This window comes from Taudactylus pleione, unplaced genomic scaffold (genome assembly GCF_031769625.1).
Source record: "Taudactylus pleione unplaced genomic scaffold, aTauple2 ptg000579l, whole genome shotgun sequence".
Classification (NCBI taxonomy): Eukaryota; Metazoa; Chordata; class Amphibia; order Anura; family Myobatrachidae; genus Taudactylus; species Taudactylus pleione.
The window spans coordinates 3,903,024-3,929,569 of NW_028284981.1; the positions used below are offsets into that span (position 1 = coordinate 3,903,024).

At 49.9% G+C, this 26,546-nt stretch overlaps 1 protein-coding gene across 1 annotated transcript in view; it reads left to right on the forward strand.

Moving 5' to 3' along the window:
• Window positions 1-13,257: 13,257 nt before the first annotated feature.
• PLP2 (proteolipid protein 2) overlaps window positions 13,258-26,546 on the forward strand; it is a 33,194-nt gene continuing 19,905 nt past the window's right edge. The window contains exon 1 of the mRNA XM_088453388.1: window positions 13,258-13,596. Within this exon, the coding sequence (XP_088309514.1) occupies window positions 13,498-13,596 (99 nt within the window). The 5' untranslated portion in view covers window positions 13,258-13,497. The remainder of the gene's footprint in view (window positions 13,597-26,546) is intronic.

The window sequence follows — 26,546 nt, forward strand, 5'->3', positions numbered from 1 at the left end:
GGGAGGTGAACTCTGCCGCGGGGCACGACGGGAGTTGTAGTTTTAAGGCCGCAGCTGCAGCTAGCTGTGATTCATAGTGTTGAGGTTTGTTCTGTACTGTATATTCAGTTATCAGCTCTGCTGTTGTGTTGGTGATAGGTTAACAGGAGTTATTTTCATGAGAAGCACTTTTATGCGTTGTTGTAACAGTGACCTACTCAGCGTGGTTATAGTCTACCTGTGGCTCCTCAGCTGATGTGGAACCACAAGTAACAGTATGCTTTGTCATCCTGTGCTGGAGAAGAACAGGGTGCCAGGGATATTAATTGCATGGTTATCTAACCCATCAATGGCATGAAACCATTGACGGAAAACCAGTGTTTTAAACTGTCGATGGGCATCACTAGCGGTGACAGGTGATGACGGAGAGACAATCGGAGAAGGAGGGTGAGGCTTTGGGACGTGCAACTGGAGGGAGACGCCAATGGACATGTAACTAAAAAAAAATCACATTGCCAAATTCAATTAGACCTCTGCCATCGATGCCAAAAATCGACCATCAGCAACAAACCAGCAATGGTTTCTACCTAATGATGGTCGATGGCCATCCCTAGTTGCCTATAAACCTATAAGCCATCATGAAGATCATAAACCATAAAGAACCTGTTTCAGAGGTGGATGTCGGCGATGTCGGATGCAAGCGGTTGATGTTTCCAATCTGCACATGCGTCCAAGTCGCACTGTACATGCACTCCGATGGTTACCGCACAAAGATGCAGATCCATGCAATTTCAGTGGCCATTTCTGGTAGGTAGCCTTAGTGACTAGCCAGTCGCGGGTGTGACGCAGTCAGCGAATCCATCCAAAGACATTTTCAAACATCGCTGATTTTCAGCATTTTCCCAGCAACAACCCATCTCGCTGGGGTTTGCCTCTGATAACATTGCCACTTAAAAACCTGCCAGGAAAATCGTCGATTTACAAACATTGCTACATAGTAAATAAACCCCTAGGTCAGTGGTTCCTGAACTCATTTCTCAAGGCACCCTAACAGTCCAGGTTTTCAAGATATCTATACTTACGCACAGGTAGCTTAATTAGTACCTCAGTGAGTTTGATTATACCATCTATGCTCAAGCATGGATACACTTACAACCTGGACTGTTAGGGTGCCTTGAGGACCGAATTTGGGAACCCATGCCCAGGGCCGTAACTAGGGTAGTGCGACCAGTGCCGTGGCACAGGGCACTGCAGGGCAGGGGGCGCTGTTTGGGCCTGTCATTGTTTTCCTGTATTATTCTCTCTTGTAGCTTCCTCTTCTTTTATCCCCAGCATCTCCTGGCTGCCCCAGGAGTAGCCCTATCTCTTCCCTGGTTCTTCCCATGTAGCCATGGCCCTTTTTCAGGTGCACTCTTATGTCCCTATTTCAAAAATGGGGGGGGGCGCCAATGCTCTCTCTGGCACAGGGCACCAAAAAGACTAGTTACGGCTCTGCAAGGGGGTTAAGGATGTAGGAGGGAAAGAAAGGATCAAGAAAAGATTCGGTAGGCTAGGATGAATAGGTGAGACTTGGGGGAGCATTTAAATCAATGGAAGTTGGGAGAGAGTCTGACAGAACTAGGGAGAGCATTCCATAGATTAGGGGCAGCACAGGCAAATAAGTGGATACTGTTATGCATGTTCTGCCTCAGAGGTATGACTTTAACCACTTGCCTGGCATAGTTGCATCAGATGCAACCACGCTAGGCTGGGCTTTCCCTGACAAGGTCACATCTGATGCGACCAGTCAGAAACGCCCACTGGGCTACTGGAAGATTATCTACCGGCCCCTCTGTATCTTCTCGCAACATGCAGTAGTGATCGGGCAGCCGGGTGTCCCCTCCTTCCCCACCCGGCAGCTGCAGAGAGGAAATGGGAATGAGTGTAGGTATTGGGGAGATACCATGCCCTAGGTGTAGCTGACAATACTGTAGATATAACTTCCATAAACAGTTAAAAAAGTTTTCACAGGAAACAATAATACCCTTTTTGTCAGTCACAAATAACTGAGCTTCAAATAGGTGGTTTATTTATACCTTTATCACTCTCAGTGGGCCCGTGTCACGTTACTGTGTAGGAGAAAAAAAAAATCACCCTAATTTTAGACACATTCCAACACTCTGTAATCATCCACAGTATTTTCTTTCACACTGCCCAGATGTAACAAACTGCACATGGGCTCTGAATGGTGCCCGTCCCTGCCATGTCCCGGGAGTGAAGTAACCACGTCAGCGATTACTTCACTCCTGTGCCAGGGATCCTGCCTTCCTATGGAGCCCTCTCCCAGACAGATTTGCGATGTGTAGCCCTTAGACTACAGAGGCTTACGCCATCTTCAGATTCACATTCCGGAACTTGATCAATCTGAAAGCATCGCACCCCCCTCCCCCCATAGAAACCAATGGGGGTTGCGATGCTGGCGGAAATAGAGGGATATCAGCTATATCTGCTGTAATCCCTCCATAATACAGTAGGGCGATACTTAATATTTGCGACTGTCCCCCGAAAACTGGTGTTTTCTGGAAATACTCCGCAAATATTGAATGTTAAATGGGCCACAGTGGCATCTCCAAGTGCCAACAGAACAGCTCTACTACACCCGTGTGCGGTGTAAATGGCGTCCGACACGGGAATAACCTGGGTCGGTGCCGCGTTCTGAAGGAGTCTGACCTGGTTTGAAACCATGTTCCAAATACCGGGTCGGACCCGGGATTTTAGTCTAAATTATTATACAACACTCCCCCACTCCTGGGTGATTTAGGGGCCCATTTATCAAAGTGTATTTGAGGTAAAATCCCCGAAAACACCTGTTTTCGGGGGTTTACCACAAATATTAAGTATCCCCTGTACGTATTAAGAAAAGACCGCAGCAGGCATCTCCGATACCTGCTGTGATCCCTCCACTACCGCTAGCAGCCGCCTCCCCAATAGGTTTCTATGGGGGATGCGATCCTGCCAAATTGACCAATATCCGGAATGAGATGCATTCCAGATATTGGCCCCCGGCAGCTGACGCCATCTGAATGTGCCGTTAGCCACTGTAGCCTAACCTATGGGCTACACCGCGCACTATTAGCCGGCGGAGGGATCTGCCGGAACCCTCCCCGGCTATGGCGGGTGTACATGTGCAGCACCCCCTGCACTGGCCGGCATCTCTCCAGAGACATCGCAGGGACGGAGCCCGTGTCTCTGCATGTCCCGGGTGACACATCCGGCCGCTATGATCACATTTTGCAATGCGATCATGGGTGTTACTGGCATGCCCTGATCGCATTGCAAAAGCGATCATTAATAAATGGGCCCCTTAGGAATTTATAGCTGGACACAATTAAAAGGTAAACAAAAACCTTAACAAATGTTACATGACCAATACACAAAAAGACTTTGCTGCAAAACCAATTCTTATGAGTACTAGTACCTTTATTCTGTTGGTAATTACACAAGTTTCATATCAGCAGTCAAAACGTATCCTAACCATTTGGAATATTGAAGCCTATTCTCAGTTTCCTATATGACCATATATCTGATTAAGCAGAGGGCCTGATTCAGAGCCGGACGCTCTTTCAGAGCGCTAGCTCCGAATCAGTGCCCGCCTATTGTATTTTTAGAGCGACCTCCTGGCCGCTCGCATAGCTGTGGGTGACCACCCACAGCTAGTGCGAGCGGCCAGGATGATGGTCGCGATGGTCAAGACCATCGCAACCATCGGACTTGCGACGAGACCCTTGTGGTAGGGTCTCGTTGCCGCAAGTCCCAGTGGACTTCTTGCTTTTCTTACAGAAGTCCACCAACTGACATCACTTGTGATATCAATGGGGCCGGCCCTAGACGGTAGGCGTTCCCATGGGAACTCCTCCGTCTGGGCAGCCACGCCCCCGGCCCGCCCACCAAAGGGTGCGTGCTGTCACTCAACATCGACGGCACGCTTCCTTTGTAGCGAACCCGGAGTGATGGCTTGCCCGTCGCTATCCGGGTCTCGCGCATGCGCACGACGGAGCCGCCTCCGTCGTGCGCATGCGCACTGGGCCAACATCGACCCGCTTGCGAGCGCTCAGCACACGCGAGCGGGTCTGAATCAGGCCCAGAATCCCTTAGGCATCTATATGATATGTTTGAGAAACAAGTACGATGTTATCATCACATAGAGAATTTCCTTTAACTCATAAAGGTCTGACTAATAAAGCCTACTGCCACAGGGCCTGATTCAGAAACGGACGCAGAGGTGATTGCGCACGCAATCGAGTGATTGCCATCGCGCATGCGTAGAAGCCGCACTGCGCGTGGCAGCGATCTCACTGCGATCACGGACGCACATAGGAATAGTGAGTGGCAGCTTTTCGGCGTTTGGGAGTGGTCTGAGAAACGCAGGCGTGCCTGTCCGTTTAAATACCATTACATGGGCGTGCATAAATTAGCCACTGCGAGTGCATACCCAGCGCTGCGTGTCTGAAGAGCTCCCATGGTTGCGACAGTTTAGACCTGCCGCAAGGCCAAGATGGCTGCCAATGTGCGGCAATGTTACCGACATTTACGCAGGTGTGCGTCGACGCACGTAGGTAAGAAGGCAGCTCGGGTGATCTTTAAAGACATTCACAGATTTACGCTGCTGCGTTGCGTGCGTAATCGCAGCTGTGATTGCATTAGCGTCCGTCTCTGAATCAGGCGCACAGTCCCATCTTTTGAAACTTAATCAGTTGAACTTTATTAATGTTTCTGCTCATGGGGAGGTTCACACATTTATCACCCCCCTTCTTTAGAGCAAAGGGCCTGATTCAGAGCCGAACGCTCTGACCAGAGCGCTCGCTCTGAATCAGGGCCCTCCTCCATGAAAATGGAGCGGCCTCCTGACCGCTCGCATAGCTGTGGGTGACCACCCACAGCATATGCAACCGTCCATGATGATGGTCGCGATGGTCTTGACCATCGGGCTTGCGACGGAGACCCTGCATAGGGTCTCGCTGCCGCAAGCCCTGGAGTGATTTTGGCTCTATCAGAGCCAAAATCACTCCCACTGACATCACTAGTGATGTCAGTGGGGCAGGCTTGAGACGGTAGGCGTTCCCATGGGAACGCGTCCGTCTGGCAGGCACGCCCACCAAAGGGGGCGTGCTGTCAATCAACATCGACAGCACGCCCCCTTTGGTGCGAGACCCGGAGCGATGGAGAGCGCGCGAGCGGGTCTGAATGACCCCCAAAGTACGTAGCTTAAATGTGCTATTTAGTCCTTTTACTATACAGTAGTAATACTGGGTACACACTACGCAATCAGTTGCACGATATAGCAATACGACAAGGATCGGAATCATATATATCGTGCGGATCGCGTGGTCATTTGTCACATCGTCCCATTGGATGGTGATTGACGCCATGCTGCTACATGTAGCATGGAACTACAAATTGCGCCATCATCCACTGCATCATGCAGCGTGTACGCATGGCACAATGTATCGTGCCGTCGCTGGTTACACGCATCGTGTAGTGTCTACCCAGCATTAAGCTGGCCATACACTACACGTGCAACTGTGCAAACCAGTCGGTTATCATTCTGTGTATGGTACTGAATGATGATCTTTCACAGCCATGGAAAACAGTCTGGAAAATTCAGTTTGGTTTCCAAACCTGTGCAATCCACCCGAACTCCATCCATCGCCTAGTTCATGGAGGCGCTCCGATTATCGGGCAGTGGCTCCTGACCTCTTCCCTGTCGGCTGCACTGTTGCGCCGTGTATGACCAGCTCAAGACAGCATTTGGCAAACAAGTAACGCAAATGAAAAAACAAACAAATATTTGTGTCCCTGGAGCTTTTAAACAACTACACAAAGCCCATGATTTATCTTGATACAATTTTCCTTTTTCTGTTGTAATTAGTTCAGCATGATCAATTATCTCTTGTGCTTTATCAGGAATATAGACAGAGCATTCTTTCAATTTATAGACCACACAACCTCATTATAGGGCAATGTAAAGCCTAATGCCATAATGTCCTGCATGGAAACAGCTCTTATGGTACATATTTCCCCAGTTATCTGTCATACGCTCACAGTCTCAGTGCTAACCTTCTATAGCACTCTGGGGGGGCCCATTTATCAGTGTATTTGAGGTATAATCCCCGAAAATACCCGTTTTGGGGGGGATCACCTCAAATATTAATTATCCCCCGTATGTATTAAGGAGGGACCGCAGCAGGTATCTATGATACCTGCTGTGATCCCTCCATTACCGCTGGCAGCCGCATCCCCCATAGGTTTCTATGGGGGAAGCGATGCTGCCAAATTTACCAATATCCAGAATGCGATGCATTCCAGATATTGGCCCCCGCAGCTAATGCCATCTGAAGATGACATTAGCCGCTGTAGCCTATAGGCTACACCGCGCATAATTAGCCGGCGGAGGGATCTCCGCCGGAACCCTCCCCGGCTATGGCGGCTGTACATGCGGTCCGTGGGACTGCGCTTGCGCAGCACCCCCTGCACTGGCCAGCGGCTCTCCATAGACATCGTAGGGACGGGCTCCTTTCGGAGCCTGTGTCCCTGTATGTCCCGGATACATCCTGTCGGTATGATCGCATTTTGTAATGCGATAATGGGTGTTGCTGGCATACCCTGATTGCATTGCAAAAGCAATTATTGATAAATGAGGGCCTCAGTCTCACTGCCTCTTTCGCAGGTCCACAGCTAGGAAGACCTAAAATTAAGAGCACAAGGCAGCATCCATGGGTCCTGTCACGGTCCGGCGGGCCGACCCTCAAGATACGCCAATCTGATAATCACCGCCCGTGACTTTTACAGGTTAACTCAGCACGTGTGGTTTACTAAACCTGGTAACTGCCGCCAGCAGAAGAATATAATACTAAAGCATACGGTGAACGTCTGCTCTTACCTGCATATTCAATTATCAATACTTATTTGAGGCCTTGGGTCATAAAAACACAGATCCAGAACCAGAATTAATATTTAATTCAAGAATGTCTTCAAAGCTTATGTACAAAAAGTTACAAAGAATATAATAATGTAAAAAAATCACAGAAAATAAACTAGTAAAAGGAGTAAAACAAACCATTCGGGTCACGGCGGATTAAATAGTTCTGGGATGAGGCCTTCCCAATGATGAACTCTGGATCATCTGTATCATTCGAAAGCCTCATGCAGGATGAACGATGGGCCAGGGTTGACTCACATATTTATGCCTGCTTTTTCCAGGCACCCTACCCTCACTCCCTCCCTAGGGATGATTTCAACCCTTTTCAGCTCAGAGTGGATTGTTTAGCTGGCTGAACTCATGGACTCCTGGCCACCTGAGCAGGGGTTTTTTAATTACACATTCAGCTCTATTTGAAGTTTGGGAAACAGGCCTGGGTCAATAAACGTGCCCAGTGACTAGGTGAGGAGATTCACACCTCCGGAGACTGAGTGTATCCCTGGTCCATCCATTCCTTTGATCAATGTCCCCAAACAGAACACAGGTCTCTTAATGACTGTTTTAGGAAGGGCCTGACCAGCTGTCATATAATTCCACAATCATATTTCTTCTATGCCATATACAGTGGGACATATTTATGGCTGATTCAGGAAGACAGACCTTTTTACAACCTCTCTTGCCCAACTTCAAAGGGGAGTAGTCAAGAGGGGTTGTGTCACCTTCCCACACACCAGACATCATGCTGATTATAGTACACAGACCCTTACAAAGGATTCTTACATACATCTGTACAATAGGAAAAAATACATGTTATTAGCAATACAATATAATTTGAAGTTATGCCCATTCTGATGTGAAATTAGCTTTTCTGCTACAGGTCCCATAGCAAAATTTGGAGGATGGCTGAGATGCCATATTGCCAGGCACCCCTGACCTCGGCACTTGTAGTGCATGCGCCCTCAGCAATGGCGGTAGGTCTTCCCTGGACCAGAGCCATAACTAGACTTTTTGGTGCCCTGTGCCAGAGAGAGCATTGGCGCCCTCCCCCCCCAATTTTTAAATATGGACATAAGATAGTGCACCTGAATAAGGGCCATGGGCTCATGGGGAAGGACCAGGGAAGAGATAGGGGAGGCCAGAAGATGCAGGGGATAAAAGAATAGGAAGCTACAAGTGAGCATGATAATAGGAAAATTGACAGGCTCAAACAGCGCCCCCTGCCCTGCGGTGCCCTGTGCCATGGAACCGGTTGCACTACCCTTGTTACGGCAATGCCCTGGACCATAATCTCTCAGTGCCAGGGTGGTTACGCTGTGGACGTCAAAACTTGTTATGTATATACATTGTAATTAAAAGCTTCCCCCTACTATGGAAATGTTCATGAATATCTTGTCTTTAAACAATGACCTGACATAATGTAATTCTAGTTAAACCAAACCCCAAATACTAATGAATATGCTGGTGTAAGTTAAGCATTCTGTTGTGTACTTTTTCAGGGCCATTCACGGTCTTCCGTATAATTCCCACCAATGTTTCACCAAATAACCTACATTATGCACAATATGTGTAAAGCGTTTAATCAAATTGCATGGTACATTCAGAGTGAATACTTGTAAAAACTGTGCAGACAAGGAGGAAACAAGTTAGGGGGAAAAAAAAACACAATTTGTGGCTAATTTATTCGCCTGCTAAGTAAATATACCCTCTCAGTAACTGTGACATGAGGCATACTGTGTACAGAAAACATTGCAGGGACATCCTGTTCTGGAAAATTCTAGAAATCATTTGGCTACAGAAATAACACTACTCTGCATAAAGTTACCAATGTAGGTGCATGTGCAGTACCAGCAAATGCACCTACAACAGGCCTTTTGTTCTGGACTTATATTAAACAGAATGTTGTCGGCATCCCTGCGTGCAGGATGCTGACGGTCTAAATACTGGCGACAAAATCCCGTCAGCATCGGGATCCCGACACCAGTATCCCGACGGCCGGCATCCCAAAGTTAAGTATTGGCAGTGGTGCGGGGTTAGGGTTAGGCACCGGGGAGGAAGGGTTAGGTTTAGGGTGCGGGGAGGTTAGGTTTAGGCACTAGGGTGGGAGGTTAGGTTTAGACATCGGAAAGCATAGGCAAACGCAGGGGGGGGGTTCCGGCTGCCTGGAAACCCCCCTGCCCAGCACACACATGACCACAATAGAAATAGTAATTTCATAGAATTTTACTAGTGCTGCATTTTCTTCACAGTATCACAAATGAAATAATTAGCACCACCTGTGGCTTTTAACATGTATCAGTCAGTAATAAATGACCTGTGCACCAACTAGGAGATCTGGAAACCATGCACTGTTAGGGATGTGCTGCTATAGAGCCCAATATGTACATATATGTCCAGGGCAGTGCTAGGTTCTTCTGCTGCTCCTCCAGACTCCCGGACTTGCTCCAATGGTCTGGAATGGTGCCTACATCTAAAAAACATTCAGCTCAGGCAGGATGGCCCTACTGCCGCATTTAATGGCTTTCTGTGATCGCTGGTCCTGTATATGCTGGAATTATGACACACAATACACTTTGTATGACGCATATTAAAGCTGGATAAGTGCTAATTCTACCCTCTTCATGGAATGGCCACACTCTAAAATCAGGCATTTGGAAACCCCCCCTCTAGAAATCCTGCCACTGGAAAGGGAGGGTTAGAGTTAGGGGTTAGTGCTAGCATACTTACCTACGGGTGTCAGGATTCTGTTGATGTTTATATTTATCTTTAATTATAATTAATTGTATTTTCAGTACGTTTCAGCAAATTACAAACAACCCATTATACAAAAACCTCTAACTCCTATCATTTCGGATCCCGGCAGCACCCCCTTACCGTTGCCGCCTGGTCTCCAGTCGCAGCGAATACTTTACATTACCCTGGCGGCTGCTTCTCTCTGCAGCTTCCGGATATTTACTGGGGGAGAGGGGGGGAGTGGCAGCACTGATCTTACATGTCCCTGGCAGAGAGGAGCAGTGATTACCTGTGATTACCTGGTGGCCGGGGACACGTAAGATCAGTGAAGGCAGATCTGGAAGTTACATTTCCTCTCTGTAGGCGCCGGGTAGGGTAAGGGGGGCACACAGCTGCCCGATCACTACTGTATGTTGCGAGAAGATCCAGAGGAGCAGAGGGGCCGGTAGATAATCTTCCAGTAGCCCAGTGTGTGTTTCTGACTGGTCGCATCAGATGTGACCTAGTCAAAGAAAGCCCAGCCTGGTGTGGATGCATCTGCTGCAACAATGCCAGGCAAGTGGCTAAAGTCATACCTCCATACCCCTTAGGCAAAACATGCATAACATTATCCACTGATGACCACCCCTCAATCCCGACTCCAAGACTTCTCCTGTGCTGCCCCTAATCTAAGGAATGCTCTCCCTAGTTCTGTCAGACTCTCCCCCAACTTCCATTGATTTAAATGCTCCCCTAAATCTTATTCATCCTAGCCTACCGAATCTTTTCTTGATCCTTTCTTTCCCTCCTACATCCTTAACCCCGTTGTATCTCCCCAATACCTCCACCCATTCCCTTTTAGAATGTAAGCTCTTGTGAGCAGGACCCTCCTTCCTCGTTTGCCCCCCCATCTCTTCGACTCACTAACAGCCAATAGGCATATGCTGTACTTACACATGTAATTATGTATATGTTATTTTGTTACTATGGTTACCCTATTTTGTATCTTTCTCTGTGCAGCGCTGTGGAAATTGTGTGCTAATATTGTGTAATAATTAACATTATTTTATGACTCATTTGGTTATCAGTAAGAACATGCAAAATTACAAATCAGTAATGCTATTTTGTAAAATGATTGTCCTGTTGTCAGCCTTGCATCATGCTCGCTATGAGAACCTATAAACTGCAGGACAACATGTGTTGCAGTCATTCCTCGGGGAAGAGGGAGGCAGGGATAAGTGTCTGCTAATATTTTCCCATGAAACTGTGAACGAGCTGCTTCTTGTCAGACTATGTCCTCTGTGGCCATGGCAATGGGGAGTGGTTACGAAGAGAGACTCCCTAAATAACTGGAGGTCTATAAATCAGCCTCCATAAGCGGAACCCACAGCATTCCTCCAGCTGATGGGAAGTGACCAGAGACCTTTCCTCAATTACCTGTTACATATAGCGAGAGTGTGTTACCTCTGCCTCCCATTCCTTGCAGGAGAGAGAGAGAGAGAGAGAGAGAGAGAGAGAGAGAGGGGAAGGACTAAATGTAAGTCGCAGGGACAGCAGTTGGGATAACTGCTAAGTCTGTGAGTTGCATCCCTGGCACTGCGCATGTGCACAGAGGCTGCAGGAGAGGGATCGTAGGAATCTCCGATATCTGCTATGGACCCTCCATATCCGACAGCAGAAGCAACCCCATAGGTCATAATTACCAAGCTCCGGGAACGCTTAAAGCATTCCGGAGTTTGGCCCCCCGCGGCTAACGGCATTTGAATATGGCGTTAGCTGCTGTAGTCTACGGGTACACTTTGCATAATTTACCAGGAGAGGCAATGGCCACCGCACACGTCTGCAGGCCGTGCATGTGCAGGAATCCCAAGTGTAGTGAAGAGATTGTTGATGTGGTCACTTCACTCCGAGCATATCTCAGGGAGGGATGTAGTTTGGAAGCTGATGGTCTAAATCCCGACCGCCGACTTCCAGACGTTCTAATTCCGGCGTGGTACTAATGACAGGCGTCGAAAACTTGACGCCTGTCATTAACCATACGCCGGAAGGCCGACTCCCGGCATACCGAACGAAGGTAAGCCGGGCGCGGACAGCCGCGGGGGGAGGAGGGTTAGATTTAGGGCTTCCGGGGGGACTTAGGGTTAGGCATCCCCCCGGGAGGTTAGGTTTAGGCTAGGGGAAGGGGGGGGTTAGGCACCCCGGGGGGAGGTTAAGGTTAGGCACCCCTCTGGGGGACTTAGGTTTAGGCGGCGGGGAAGGCGGGGTTAGGTTTAGGCACTTAGAGGCGGGATTAGGGTTAGGCACTTGGGGGGAGGTTAGGGTTAGGCACCCCTAAGGGAGGGTTAGGGGGGGAATTAGGTTAGCGATACTTACCTTAGGGACGATCAGGATTTTCACCCTTGCCGGGCTGCCGCTGTCGGGATTTTAACCGCCGGACATGCGTCCGGCAGTAATACCTACTACACCCCTCAGGGACAGGCTGCTTTCCTGTCCCTGTGTGTGCTGATACCTGTGGGGGTCTATTATATACTAAGCTTTGGATGGAGATAAAGTACCAGCCAACCAGCTCCTAACAGTCATTTTTCAAACAAAGCCTGTGACATAGAATTTAGGAGTTGATTGGCTAGTACTTTATCTCCGTTCACTTTATCTTCTTCCAAGGCTTAGTAAATAGACCCCTCAGGCAGTATTATCACATTCTGGCTTCCATTTATCGACGATATTAAACACCAGTGACATTTTTCATTTAGCATCACTGTGATACAAACGAAAAATGTACTGGTATCTAACAATACTTACCCCTCCGGCGAGGTCCCGCGAAGTCCTCGGCAAGGTCCTCTGCTAGGCTGCTGGCAGCCTAACGCTACCAGCGATGGAGCTCCGATGTTCTGCGCATGCGCGACGGTCCATCTGCGCATGTGCATGACACGGGGACCCGGCAGTGCCTGGAAGGCTTCGTTGAAGCCGGAAGGCACTGATGGTTCTCCATTGCAAAGATGGCGAGAGCTATGCTTGACTACAACAGCGGTAATCTTAGATTACCGCTGTTTATTAAATCCACAAACCTGGCAAACGCTAAAGGGGTTATGCATCGTTGATAAATGGGAGTCACAATACGATCGTGGGCGGTAATATCGCACACAGATTACATTTAGAATTTGATTATTCATAAATGGGAGAGAGAGATGTATATAGAACCCAGGACCGTAGCTAGGGTAGTGCGGCCGGTGCCATCGCACAGGGCACTGCAGGTCAGGGGGCGCTGTTTGGGCCTGTCAAATTTCTGTTTATCATCATTCTCACTTGTAGCTTCCTCTTATTACATCCCCAGCATCTCCTGGCCTCCCCTATATCTTCCCTGGCCCTTCCCCATGAAGCCATGGCCCTTTTTTGGGTGCATTATATCCCTTTGCAAAATGAGGGGGGCGCCAATGCTATTTCTGGCACAGGGCACCAAAAAGTCTAGTTACAGCTCTGATAGAACCAGGGAGGGAGAAGATATAAATATATATGTGTATATAACGAGAGAGAAAGGAGAAATAGGTATACAGAGCTATAAAAACTAAAGAGAGATGAGATAAGTACATAGAGCAGCCTGCAGCACGGAGTAAGCGGGGTCACTTCCACAGAGGCGCTGCAGCCTCCGCTACATTCCTGGCTGGGGGGCTGCAGCCTCGTCTCTCCTCCATACACGGCAGCGGCGGCAGCAGCAGTTACAGCAGCTGGGAGTCACTGAGACTGTTCACACCCCTCTACCAGCCCACAGACAGGAGAGCGCCGCACGCAGCCCGCCCAGCGACAGCTCCCCGCACACACACAGCCCAGCAAAGTCACCACCCGCCTGTGCCAGCATGTCGGACGCGGGGACCGAGCAGCGGAGCGCCGGCTGCATGAGCCTGGTCTCAGCCTATGCGCGCACCAGGAAAGGGATCATCCTGGCAGCGGAGATAGTAAGAGTGGCAGTGCCCACACAGCACCCCTCTCTGCCTGGCACACTCCATCTCCTCTCTACCTGCCATTTTATTTCCCAAATTCCATCCTCTTCTTTCTCCTTCTTTCTTTCTATATATAATATATATTTATTTCTCTTTCCCTTGGGTAACTTGCCTTGCCACCCTTTCTTACCAGCTCCCTACTTACATCCTCTTCTTTCTTTCTATATATAATATATATTATTTATTTTCCTTGGGTTACTTGCTTTGCCACCCTTTCTTACCAGCTCCCTACTTCCATCTGTTTATTTCTTCTCTCCCTCCTTTTTCATACCACACCTCCACTGTTTGTTCTTTATGAATAGCCGCCTTATTGCATCACTGGGTAGGGAAGCAGGCGCCTTGCAGATTTGGAATGAATGCAAATAAATGATTGTAGAACTGATACGAGTAGCTCCATAGGTTGGGCAGGGTACTGTAACTTCCTAAGTGCCTGTGGGACATCTGTTGCAGGTTGCAGCTACTGTGCAGGGCCAGCCGCCAGATTAGTTGGGCTAGGCTTGCAGCTTGCTTGCTTGTAGAATCCTGTCATTAATTAAACACGATCTCAGTTTCAGAAATATATCTTTGCCTGTAAAACAGTTGATCAAATGTACATCTGTTGTGGGACTTGGAGTGAATCCAGTTCCAAGCTTCCTTGCATAAGAAGATGTTCTGCAGCAGCTGCAACTCCAATTGCAAAGCGCAACAAAACATACTGGCACTATATAAGTTAATGTTAATAAGCGTTAATAATAAAACACAGTATAGAAGTGCTGAGATAGGTGTTCAGAATTGTGAGTAGCACATAGCAAAATTTAGTGCAGAGTCGCTGTCCTATCGCCCCATCTGTTATTTCAGCTCTAGTTCCATATCCTAGTCTGTCTGACTTCCTATTTACAACAAGGAATCGTTCACTAGCTGGAGTATTCCTGCATGGATTACTAGCACACACACAGCCCGTACACAAGCCTAGTGCACGCTGCTCCATCTCAGGAAGGAATGAGTAATACATAAGCATGGCATTGCCATCCGGACACACCCAGGCTTCATGTACACTCAGTGTGTAACCTGACGAGAAAGAAATTGGACAGCTATAAATGTGCACTGACTTCAGCACCTGATCAGAACTGCACTCTAGCCGAGCCTCATGTGGCCTGGTTTACTTCTGCGTAACCATCGCCATCTAATTCAAATTAGCCACTGTCACATCACTTATTTATACACTGCTTCTACACTGTGAAGTTAAGATAAAAATCAGGCACATTTATAAAAGACATGGAAGGTAAAGGCATTGCAAACAAATGCGAAGACGTGGCACACACAGGAAGACATATCAGCTACAATATGCACAGTTGGATATATATACGAAATACATTTTTTACAAAAGAAGTGCTACAAAACTTATAACAGATTAAAGGACTGATTTGATTAATTGTTGCGTGCAAGTCAGCCGCAGTTGCACCTGCATTACATGCACTTAGAGAAATGCCGATACCAGTATGCAGAGTGGTAGAGATTTATACCCCTTTTACACCGACTGAAAAATCCCAGGTTGATGCATTTGAGCGCGCATCAACCCAGGATTTTTGTCGGTGTAAATGGATCAACCCAGGTCCAGTGACCCGGGGATCTGACCCGGCTGGCTTGCAGGGATGAGCACGGGTCATTCCTGTGTCAGCCTGCAGTGTAAACGGCGCAACCCAGATCACGATGACCCGGGTCGCGCCGCATGCCGCCTGATTGGCCGGCTTCAGTGACGCTTGGAGATGACATCATCTCCAAGCGTCCACTGCTGGGCCGACCAGAACGGAGCAGTGCACCCCATCCGCCCTCCCTGCTTCGGAGTCAGGTAAGGGGGTCGCGGAGGCGGAGGGATGGTAAGAAGCGCTGCTCACCTGCGCCGGAGAGCCGGGTCATTGCATAGCTCAGGTGTGCACTGCAGTGTAAAAGGGGGTTTGTCCCGGGTCTAATCCGGGTTGGAAACGTGTTCCAAATCCGGGGTCAGACCCGGGACTTTGGTGTAAAAGGGGTATTATTCTACCGCACTAGGCTTTATCGTAAGCTTGGTTTCATAGCCACTATCATTATCACTCTCATGATCTGTTCACATTTACATTAGCCCTCAGCATGCTGTAGTAAATTTTGCCTAAGGGCCTGATGCCACCGCAGCAGTGAACCTGTACGCAATGGCTTTTCAAAAATATGCAAACGTCGCAGACGCCTGGATTCCAAGCGACTGCGTACAAAGGCATTGGTCGCTTATCAGTCGATTATTGGCATTCTAAGTAAAACTGGGTACACATGGAGCGAAATCGACCCGATATGTAATTTCTGGCCGAATCAGAACCACATATCGATCAGTGTGTACAGCCATTCTGTGCGCTCTCGTGGTTGTTAGCGATATCTTCCAATTGGCCGTGCTGCATGGCCAACCGGACGATATCGCATGTGGCGCCGTGAAAGGTAATGAAGGATGGAACGAGGGATCGTTCCATCCTTCATTACATCGTTCTAATGTGTACCGCAGATACGATATGTTTGCCCGTCGTCCGTCATATCGTCCAAGTACACATCGCTCCAGTATGTACCCAGCTTTACCCTATGGTCGCGCAGGATGGCTGCGAGAACTGTGATGTCGGAACCTATTTTTACTGTATACGGGGTCGCAGGTAGAGACACGCCCCTAAAACGTACGCTTCACCCCCCCATTGCCGCCCACAAACGGTCCCTGCTTGTCAATCACTTTGCGAATAAGTCCTCACTGTGAGCATTAATGAAAATTAAATTTGACGCGTGCAAAGATTACCGATACGCGCTCAATTACGTACTCAACGTCATTATGTCCATCTCTGAATCAGGCCCTAAGTGCATAATGGCTGTTACCACTCAGGTACGCTTCTTCGGTTGCAAGAGAAGTTGCAACTGAGTTGCTTCCGATTCTCAAGATGTGTGCGCTCGGCTACAGAGCATGCGCAGTGCGAAAATCCTCAAGATCCGTCCACAAAACAGACTTACTCTGCAGTGCCCCTTTATTCTACATGAGATCGTAAAGCAGCTGTCCCATGAATAAAATTTGTTTTGTTTCTTCTTTAACAAAAATCACAGTGACAGGATAAAGGAATCAGCTTGGTAATTATGTTTTGTTTCTTGATTTGATTCTTCAGTCCGTTATTAATGATTTCCCTTTCTGCAGCTTTTCCACTGTTGTCATGTGGCGACCACAGTCACATGGAACATGACTTATAGTGAGCCTTTGGAAAGCCCCTTGAAGCAAAGTATTCACTGTGACATCCCTCCTTCTCACCCCCTCTTTGCCATCACATAAAATGCTGAGAGCCTGTGCCCTGTGTAGCAGACTGACTATGGGCCTGATTCAGACCCACTCGCGAGCGGCTGTCCGCTCGCAAGTGGGTCGATGGTCTGCACTGAGCATGCGCACGACGGAGGGAGCTCCGTCGTGCGCATGCGCCAGACACGACGAGCGAAGGACTTTCCTTTGCTCGTTGTGTCCGATCAAAGGGGGCGTGCTGTCAATGTTGATTGACAGCACGCCCCCTTTGGTGGGCGTGCCTCCCTGACGGGGGCGTTCCCACGGGAACGCCTCCCGTCAGAAGCCGGCCCACTGACATCACAACCTCAACCGCAGGCTCCGGCTCGCAATTTCGATGGTCGCGATGGTCACGACCATCGCGGCCATCAAAATGCACACTCGTATAGCCTGTGGGTGGTGACCCACAGCTATACGAGCGTCCAGGAGGACGCTCCATGAAAATGGAGCCCGGCCCTCATGCAGAGCGTGCGCTCTGCTCAGAGCGTACGGCTCTGAATGAGGGCCTATGTCTGTGTCTGGCAGCCATACTTGTTTTACCTCCAGAGAGATTTTGAAAAATAGTTGATTTCTACTTCAGGGTCCATAGGGGGTCCACAGGGTTGACCTTGGGGTATAGCTTGGATCTGGATCCACGGGCACCATACAGTTAAAGCTTTAGCTCCCAGGATGCACTTGGGTCCTCCTCTATACCCCGCCCCCGAGCCACAGGCACCTCAGTTTCAGTTTGGTGCCGGCCGAAGTCGGTTGCACTGTGCAGTGGGGCTGCAGGAGCAGCCCCATAGCTTTATTTTTACAGAAGAAAAGTTTTTTATTTTTTTCTCTTGTTTTACACTTAATGCAGTAGCATAGGACTGTCCTTTTGGACGTCCATGCTGCCGCTTCAACACCCCGCTGGCGCTGCGACGCCAGTACTGATCTGGCGATCGCAGCGGGACCCCGGAGTTAGTCCTAGCATGGCTCCGGGACCTCCCTCTGACTGCTGCCGGACTCTACGGGGAACAGGTAAGCCGCGAGCAGCGCTCTTAGCGCCGCTCGCGGGGGTAAATGCAGTCAGTTGCCGCCGGTCTCTGGGGACAGACCGGCGGCGGGCTCCCCCTCATGCAGGCATACCCCGCGCTCCGCTGGACCACCAGGGTATAAGTTCCGGAGGGGAACCGGCATCCCTGGGGTTAAATACTAGCCAGGGGAGGCAGCCTTCCCTGGTTTAGCGGCTCCTCCCCTCAGCTCAGCGCGCCTTTTCTCATGTGTACTGGCGTCGCTGAGCTGCTCCTCTGCTGGCCACTCCTCCTCAGAGCTCTCCGGCTATAACGCAGGCTCCCAGGCAGGTGCATGGTCAGGTCCCCCTGTGTACCTCTCCCCTACCTAAAGGACAGTGTACACAGCGCTTTAACTCCCCCCAGACACTGAATCTGGATGGTTGAGGGCAGCGATTGGTGCAGTAAGTACAATCTTCCTGCATTGTATGTGACTTTGCTAGTGCTGCTGTCTGTACTCATTTTCTACTTGCTGTCAGCTTATATCTATCCCTTTGCTTCTCCTACAGCCCGAAGGTGTGTGGGGGAGGGGCGTTTTCTATTAACCTCACTTTTATAAATCATGTATTTGTGAGGTCAGTCACATACTGTTGTGTGCTACACAGTACCATATTTTTGGGCCTGTTTGTGTTGCATGCTGGTGAGTGCGAGGGTGTTAACGCCGTATGTCCTCTGCTGATAAGTATTTATTGTATAATTACTGTATCATGTCTGATGAGGAGACTGAGCACTCCGGGGCTCCTGTGTTGCTTTCCTGCAGACGCTGTTCTGCTGGTGTTAATGGGGGGGATTTATATCACAGTGCCAGCTGGCACCAGGCCCCTCTATACCCCCTATGCAGCAGGACCCCCCTTGGGTGATGTTTTCACAAGTGCTGACATCTATTGCAGATGTCGATCCCTACAGTGACCCCTTCTGGGGCATTGTCCCAGCACTCTATCTCCCATTCCCCGGATATTCCGCAGGTATTGCGGTCTCCCTCCGGGGCCCAGACTGTGAGACAGTATTCGGGGCTGCCTGTGTATGTCCAGCTTCCCCCTGTATCACAACAGTCTTTTCAGGGCTTCCCTCAGTCGGCTCCTCCACCTTGGGTGGATGTTCTCTCCAACTCGGTACAGAGTTTGGCGCCTTCATCCTCGGCTTTTCAGTCATTTTTGCAGGGTGATGTGCCACAGAAGGCGACTAAGCGGCCTGTTGTGAGTTTACTCACCGCGCAGGTATCAGAATCGGATCCCTCTTCAGATGATGGAGAGGTCCATGAGGATTCTGATTTGGATGCTGTGGGACAGGAGGTTGAGCCTAGGTCCTCCATTAATGTTCCAGCATTAGTTAGGGCGGTGCGGGCTATTCTCAATATAGAAGAGGAGGCACCGGTCCCTAAGTCGAAGTTTCCTGGCTTCAAGAAAGCAAAGGTTACTTCTAATGTGTTCCCTCTTTCCGATCAGTTGGCGGATCATATGGCGGCGGCCTGGCAATTACCCAGCAAAGAGATTCCAACCGCAGAAAGGGTTGGCTTCTCATTATCCCTTTCCTGAGGATCATTGCAGGAAATGGGAGACTCCACCGGCGGTGGATTCACATGTCACTCGCTTGGTTAAAACCGCTACGCTACCATTGCCGTCTATTTCCTCTTTAAGGGATCCAACGGACAGGAAAGTGGAGATTTGTTTGAAGTCGCTCTCCGGAGCGGTGGCGCGCCCGTCCATGGCCATTTCCTGCGTGGCTAAAGCCATTGAGAACTGGGCCAAAGCCTTGGAGGATTCTCTTACGGACGGTGTTCCGGATGTTTAGAGAGCATTAGTGGCACAAATGAGGGATGCCGATTCGTATATTGGGGAAGCATCATTGAACGCAAGCATGTTAACCTCTAGAGTTTCGGCTGCGGCTGTGTCTGCTCGGAGATCCTCTTGGCTGCGGTCCTGGAGGGCTGATGCGGACTCTAAAAAGGGTCTGGAGGCTCTCCCCTTTAATGGAGATTTGCTATTTGGTCCAGACTTGGACAAAATAGTGGATACCTTGGCTAAGTCCAAGTCGGCTTTCCTCCCTTCGGCTTCTGCGCCGACTAGGGTGAGGAGCACTGCCGTTCGGTCCATTCGGGTTCAGGGTAAGGCCAAGGGCCAGTCCTTCCCGAGACATTCAGCGACCAAAGCCTCATCCAAACCCAAGAAGCATATGGAATGCTTGGCGCCCCTCTTCCAAACAGGAGGATAAACCTGCTGCCTGACGGGACGGGCCTCTCCCTGGGGTACCCCAGAGTGGGAGGCCGACTTCTCAGATTCGTCCAGTGTTGGTTCAGTACCACCACGGATGCTTGGGTTCGAGAAGTAGTCTCTCAAGGGTACGCCCTGTCGTTTCGGTGCAGGCCGCCCCACCAATTTTTTTGCACGAGTCCTTCGCTGGACGAGTCCAAAGCTTCGCATCTCTGTTTCTGGTGCAGAGACCCAATGGGTCTCATCGCCCTATTCTGAGTTTAAGGCCTCTGAACAAGTACCTCAGAGTTCCCAAGTTCAGGATGGAAACATTGCGGACCATCATCCTGGCGATGGAACCGGGGGACTTCATGGTCTCCCTCGATATCCAGGACGCCTATCTCCATGTGCCCGTGGCACCGGCACATCAGCGGTACCTGAGGTTTGCTATCCTAAACCATCACTACCAATTTCAGGCGTTGCCTTTCGTTCTTTCCACGGCTCCGAGGGTTTTCACCAAGGTGATGGCAGTCATGGCTGCCCACCTTCGGGGTCAGGGTATACGGTTGCTGCCGTACCTGGACGATCTGCTGCTGCTGGCGAGCTCCCCGGAGGTGCTTCTTCATCATCTCCACCTGACAATTGCTTGTCTTCAAGCACATGGGTGGTTGATAAATTGGAAGAGGTCGTCTCTGATCCCATCTCAACGGATGGTCCATCTGGGAGCACTTCTGGACTCCAGTCAACAAAGGATTTTCTTGACTCTGGAAAAGGTATCCTCCCTACAACTGAGGATACACGGTTGCCTAAGCAGTGGCAGGGTGTCAATACATTCGGCAATGAGTCCTGGGGTCCATGGTGTCGGCATTCGACATGGTGGAGTTCGCCCAGTTCCATTCCAGACCCCTGCAGGGGCAGATTCTTGTGGCATGGAACGGGTTGTCCCGCCGGATACGATCCCAGATACTGGTATTGTCCCCGGAAGTGCGCTGGTCCTTGGCGTGGTGGCTGCAGTCAGCTCATCTCAGCCAGGGTCGCCCCTTTTGGATTCCGGACTGGGTTCTGCTCACGACAGATGCCAGTATCCGGGGTTGAGGGGCACTGACCGGCTAGAGCTATGGGCAGTGTACCGTGCTCTTCTGGCGTCAGGCACCGTTATTCTCGGAAGAGCAGTTCAGGTGCAATCAGACAACGCCACCACGGTGGCATACATAAATCACCAGGGAGGAACTCGCAGTCGAGCTGCGATGTTGGAAGTGTCCCAAATCCTGACTTGGGCGGAGTGCCACCTTCCAGCAATATCGGCAGTCTTCGTCCCGGGAGTCCTCAATTGGGAGGCAGACTTCCTCAGCCGTCAGGACGTGCATCCCAGGGGAATGGTCGCTTCACCCAGAGGTGTTTCAACTTCTCGTGGACAGGTGGGGACTGCCGGAATTGGACCTGATGGCCTCTCGTCACAATTACAAGTTGCCCATATATGGCTCAAGGACAAGGGACGCAGGCGCAAGCCTAGTGGATGCGTTGTCAGTGAAATGGTCGTTTCACCTAGCGTATCTGTTTCCTCCAGTCTCCCTGCTCCCTCGGGTACTCAGAAAGATCTAACAGGACGGAGGCACGTTTCTGCTGGTGGCTCCAGCTTGGCCCAGACGTCCTTGGTACTCCGATCTCAGGGGCCTGTCTGTAGACTCTCCGTACCTTCTGCCTCAACGTCGGGATCTGCTGTCTCAGGGTCCCTGCCTTTACCCGGATCTAGGTCGACTGTCTTTGACGGCGTGGCTCTTGAGACAGCCGTCTTAAGGTCCCGGGGCTTTTCAAGCTCTGTCAACAGTACCATGCTTAGGGCACGTAAACCTGCCTCTGCACGGATTTACCACGGAGTGTGGCACACTTACTTTCAGTGGTGCGAGTCTAGAAGCTATGACCCTCGGGTGTTCAGAGTTTTCTAGGATTTTGGCATTTCTGCAGTCAGGTCTTGACCTGGGCTTACAGCTTGCTTCCCTAAGAGTTTATGTATCGGCCCTGTCAGTGTGGTTCCAACGAAGGATTGCCACACTGCCTGACGTTCACACTTTGTTCCAAGGTGTTCTGAGGATCCAGCCTCCCTTTGTGCCTCCAGTGGCTCCGAGGGACTTAGCGGTGGTTCTTCGGGTCCTGCAGGGACCTCCTTTTGAGCCTCTTGAGTCGGTTGACCTCAAGTGGTTAACACTTAAGACTGTGTTTCTCCTGGCTCTTACTTCGGCCAGGAGGGTATCCAAGTTGGGGGCACTTTACTGTATCCCCCCCTTCCTGAGTTTTTGCCTAAAGTGGTTGCTAAGTTCCACATAGATCAGGAACTTGTGGTGCCAGCTTTTCAGGCTCCGGGTCTTACGGCTGGCGAGGCTTCGCTGGACGTGGTCCGGACTCTCAGAATTTATGTTGAATGGACGGCCTCTGTTAGGAAGTCCGATTCGTTGTTCATCCTCTTTGGTTCCATAAGAGGGGTTGGCCTGCCAACAAACAAACTTTAGTCCGTTGGCTTTGTTCTGTTATTAGGGAGGCTTATATACAGGAACGTTTGCCTGTTCCAGCCTCGGTTAAGGCTCATTCCACTCGGTCTGTAGGCCCTTCTTGGGCTGCTAGACGTGGTGCCTCCGCTGTTCAGCTGTGCAAGGCAGCCACTTGGTCTTCAATTCAGACATTTTTGAGGTTTTATGCGTTTGACACCTTTGCCTCTCAGGATGCATCCTTCGGGCGCAGGATTCTCCTTTCTGCTCAGGAGCGTCCCCGCCCTTAGTTGAACTGCTTTGGGACATCCCCAAGGTCAACCCTGTGGACCCCCTATGGACCCTGAAGTAGAAAACAAGAGATATGGTAAGAACTTACCTTTGTTATCTCTGTTTCTACGAAGTCCATAGGGTCCACAGGGCGCCCGCCCTGACGCACCTGGCTTCAAATGGGCTGTGGTACTGGTCACCGGTGTTTCCGTCTCCCATTTCTGTGAGTATGGTTTCTTGTGTGTTCCAGTCTTCCTTCTCTCTGTTTAGTCTCCTCCTTCGGCCTAGGCTACTTACCAACTGAGGTGCCTGTGGCTCGGGGGCGGGGTATAGAGGAGGACCCAAGTGCATCCTGGGAGCTAAAGCTTTAACTGTATGGTGCCCGTGGATCCAGATCCAAGCTATACCCCAAGGTCAACCCTGTGGACCCTATGGACTTCGTAGAAACAGAGATAACAGAGGTAAGTTCTTACCATATCTCTTGTTTTTTTTAAGGAGGATAGCTAATAAGAATGGCAAAATGCTTAAAAGAAACTTGCTATTTAATTCCTTCAGTACTAAGTATAAGCGGTACTTGTCCTCCACATATACCCGTTCAACTTGCCTTTAGCACTCATGACATTCAAAGATGTTAATATATTACTGATCCCCCACTGGTATTTCCCATCAAAGGGGGACAGGAGAAGAGTCCCCTGGTATAGAAAAAAATCTGAATAGTCAGGGGATGTGGGAGGGCACTAAATGTGTCCGATCTCCCCCATCGGGACACCTTAAGTCTCAGGTGCACCCTTGTTTGAAAGATGGAAGTCCCCTCTTTCAAAGATGTCCTTCTCCTGTGATCACCAAACAATAACACCCTACACTAGATAGAATTCTGTCTCCTAGAAATTATGGGGTCCCCTCATTTGAAAGACCCCCTAGTAGTTACAGTTTGTTGATCACTAGTTATCACCAGACAATAATACACCCATTACTGAGAGCTCAATTAGTCAAGAAATGTGGTTGCTATATTTGCCCAGACCTCCCCCGTCCTGGCTTCAAGGAACTCATGGGTAATCCCAAATCATGCTTTAGGCATCCTAGGCCTTATCATTCCTACCCATGTTGCAAATTATCACTTTTAAATGCAGATTTTATTATGAAACATGTGTAGATTCTGTTTGTGGTTTAGATCGATGGATTGATGCCAAAGAAAGAATCACAAAGTATTCCTTTGTGTTGCTTAGAGAAAAAAAACCCTCACACCTTTGCTTTTAGGCTGGACACAAATAACAATCACCGGCAATCATGCAGATGGTCGGGGCGACCATCTGCACGCCCCAGACCATCACAGATTGCTGGTCCACACTACACGATGTAATGAAAGATGGAACGATACCTTGTACCGTCCTTTATTACAATGCACTGCTGCACACACGATATCGTTTGATTGACCGTGCAGCGCAGTCAATCAAACAATTTCGTATGTCGTCTCCGGGTGCACGCAACTGAGGGTACACACTAGGGCCTGCTTCAGTAGGAGCCGTGCTCTGGGCCTGATTCAGAGCCGCTCGTAAGCGGCCGCTCGTTCGCTCCCAGCGATGTTCGCACAACTGCACATGCGTATGGGTCGTAATGCGCCAACCAGTTAGTGCGGTCGGAAATCTTGTGCTCGCAAAATAGCGAGGGGCTGCTAATTTGATTGACTGGATGAGGCGTTTGTGGGTGGTAACGGGAAGGTGCTTGAAAACGGGGAGTGGAGATCCGAACGCAGGCGTGCCAAACGGTCAAAACGGGCGTTTTAAGGGTGTGCATAATTAACAAAGCAGCGTCATCGACCACGTCACTTGGTTGTCTTGTAGCCTGAACTGCTCGCATGATTGCAGTAGGAAAATGCTACCACAAGAATAGCGAGCAGTTCATACGCCTTTCGATGTACTTGATTAATCTAATAAATAGCGGAGATGACGTATGATGCGAACGGCCAGGGGGCGTCTTTACAAAATAACGAGCGCATGTTTCGGACGCTCGCTCAGACATAGAGGCGTCAACAGACCGCAAAGAGCGAGCACTCAATTTAAATATCCGGCCCCTTTTTCTGAACGAGCGAGCACAAATAGCGTCCGGCTCTGAATCAGGCCCTCTGTGCAGAACAGGGCTGAGGCACCCGTTAACCCTGCGCAAAAAGGGTTGTGACCTAATTACGTTATTTGGGGTGTGCCTGTATGGCACGCCTCCCTTTTAACGTCAGGATGGGGAGCGCGCCCAGCACTTTGTCCGTAGCTGGGCTTCCCCCAGCCTTCTCCCTGCACTGAATGGATCCATTCAGCTTCTCCGCAGTCCGGCACCGATACACAGCTGCTGCAGTGGGGGTGCCCAACCTCCCGACCACTGGTGTCACAAGGGGGGTGCGGGCCGCACCCGAGCCTCACCAGCCGAGGGGTGACACCAAAGTGCTGCCTCCCCCGCAGTGACAGGAGCCGGGTGCTGCATTACGTGCAGCACTCGGCTCCTAGCACAGTGAGGGAGCCGGCACTTCACACAGGCTGGTGCCCGAGGCCAGCCTGCACCTCCCGCACCCCCGGTGTGAAAAAAAAAAAGTGTGTTCAGGCCGCGAGGCCACGCCTACCCACGAGGTCACGCCCCCATTCACGAGGCCACACCTCCTTATTAGCCGGCGCCGCACCAGGTGCAAAGACAGGTAGGGACGCCTCTGCTCCCGACCACCCGCGGGGCACTTCGGCCCACTGGTGGAACAGTGGGACAGTGCCCGAAAAGTGGGACTGTCCCACTGAAATCAAGCTAGTTGGGAGGGGTGCTCCCTCTATGGGGTGGCGCCCCTATTCAACCGCACTGATCGAACGTGCCTAGAGCTGGCCTTGGTACACACTAGACGATGTAGACTTTTGTCATTCCAATATGACAAATCGTCACGATATCGTCCTAGTGTATACCCAGCCTTAGTTCACTTTCTTTAAAGTAATAAACTAACTAAACGCACGCAAACTAGAGCTGTTTACACACCTATACCATTGTCGGGGCGATCACCTGATATTGGATGTGTATGCAGGCGCGTCAGCCGATAAATGGCTTAAAGCGCTCCTGCAACTGTTGGATTGGGAGATCACATCTTATGTGCTGTTTAATATTTTAGTTGCCGCCCTCCCGTTCCCATAGAGGAACGTAGACACTGAGCTATTTCCAGCTCGGTGTGTACGGGGGTCACAGGTCAAGCTGGGTACACACTACTTGGCTGATCAGGAGCCGAGTGATCGCAAAGGTGTGTACCCAGCCTATTGTATTTTCTGAACATTCAAAGTCTTATAAAATAACAACAAAAAAATAGCTAAGGTATAATTTGTGAGCATAAAGAAATGAATGTTATTGATGTTGGAATGTGGCCTGCCCACATATGCCCCAGGGTGTAAAAAAAATATACATGGGATTCCTGCAGCCTCTCTGTGTGCGCCTTTTTCTGCTATTGCTTCGGCGACCTACAAGTCTTTTGCTGCTATTGCTTCTGCAAATCCCCCTACAAGCCCTTGTACACTTCCCCTGGTGTACAAGTGTGCATCTGAATATACAAGCACTGAGATGCCCACTTTGAGCGTCTTTAGACACAACCATCTGTCTGACCATC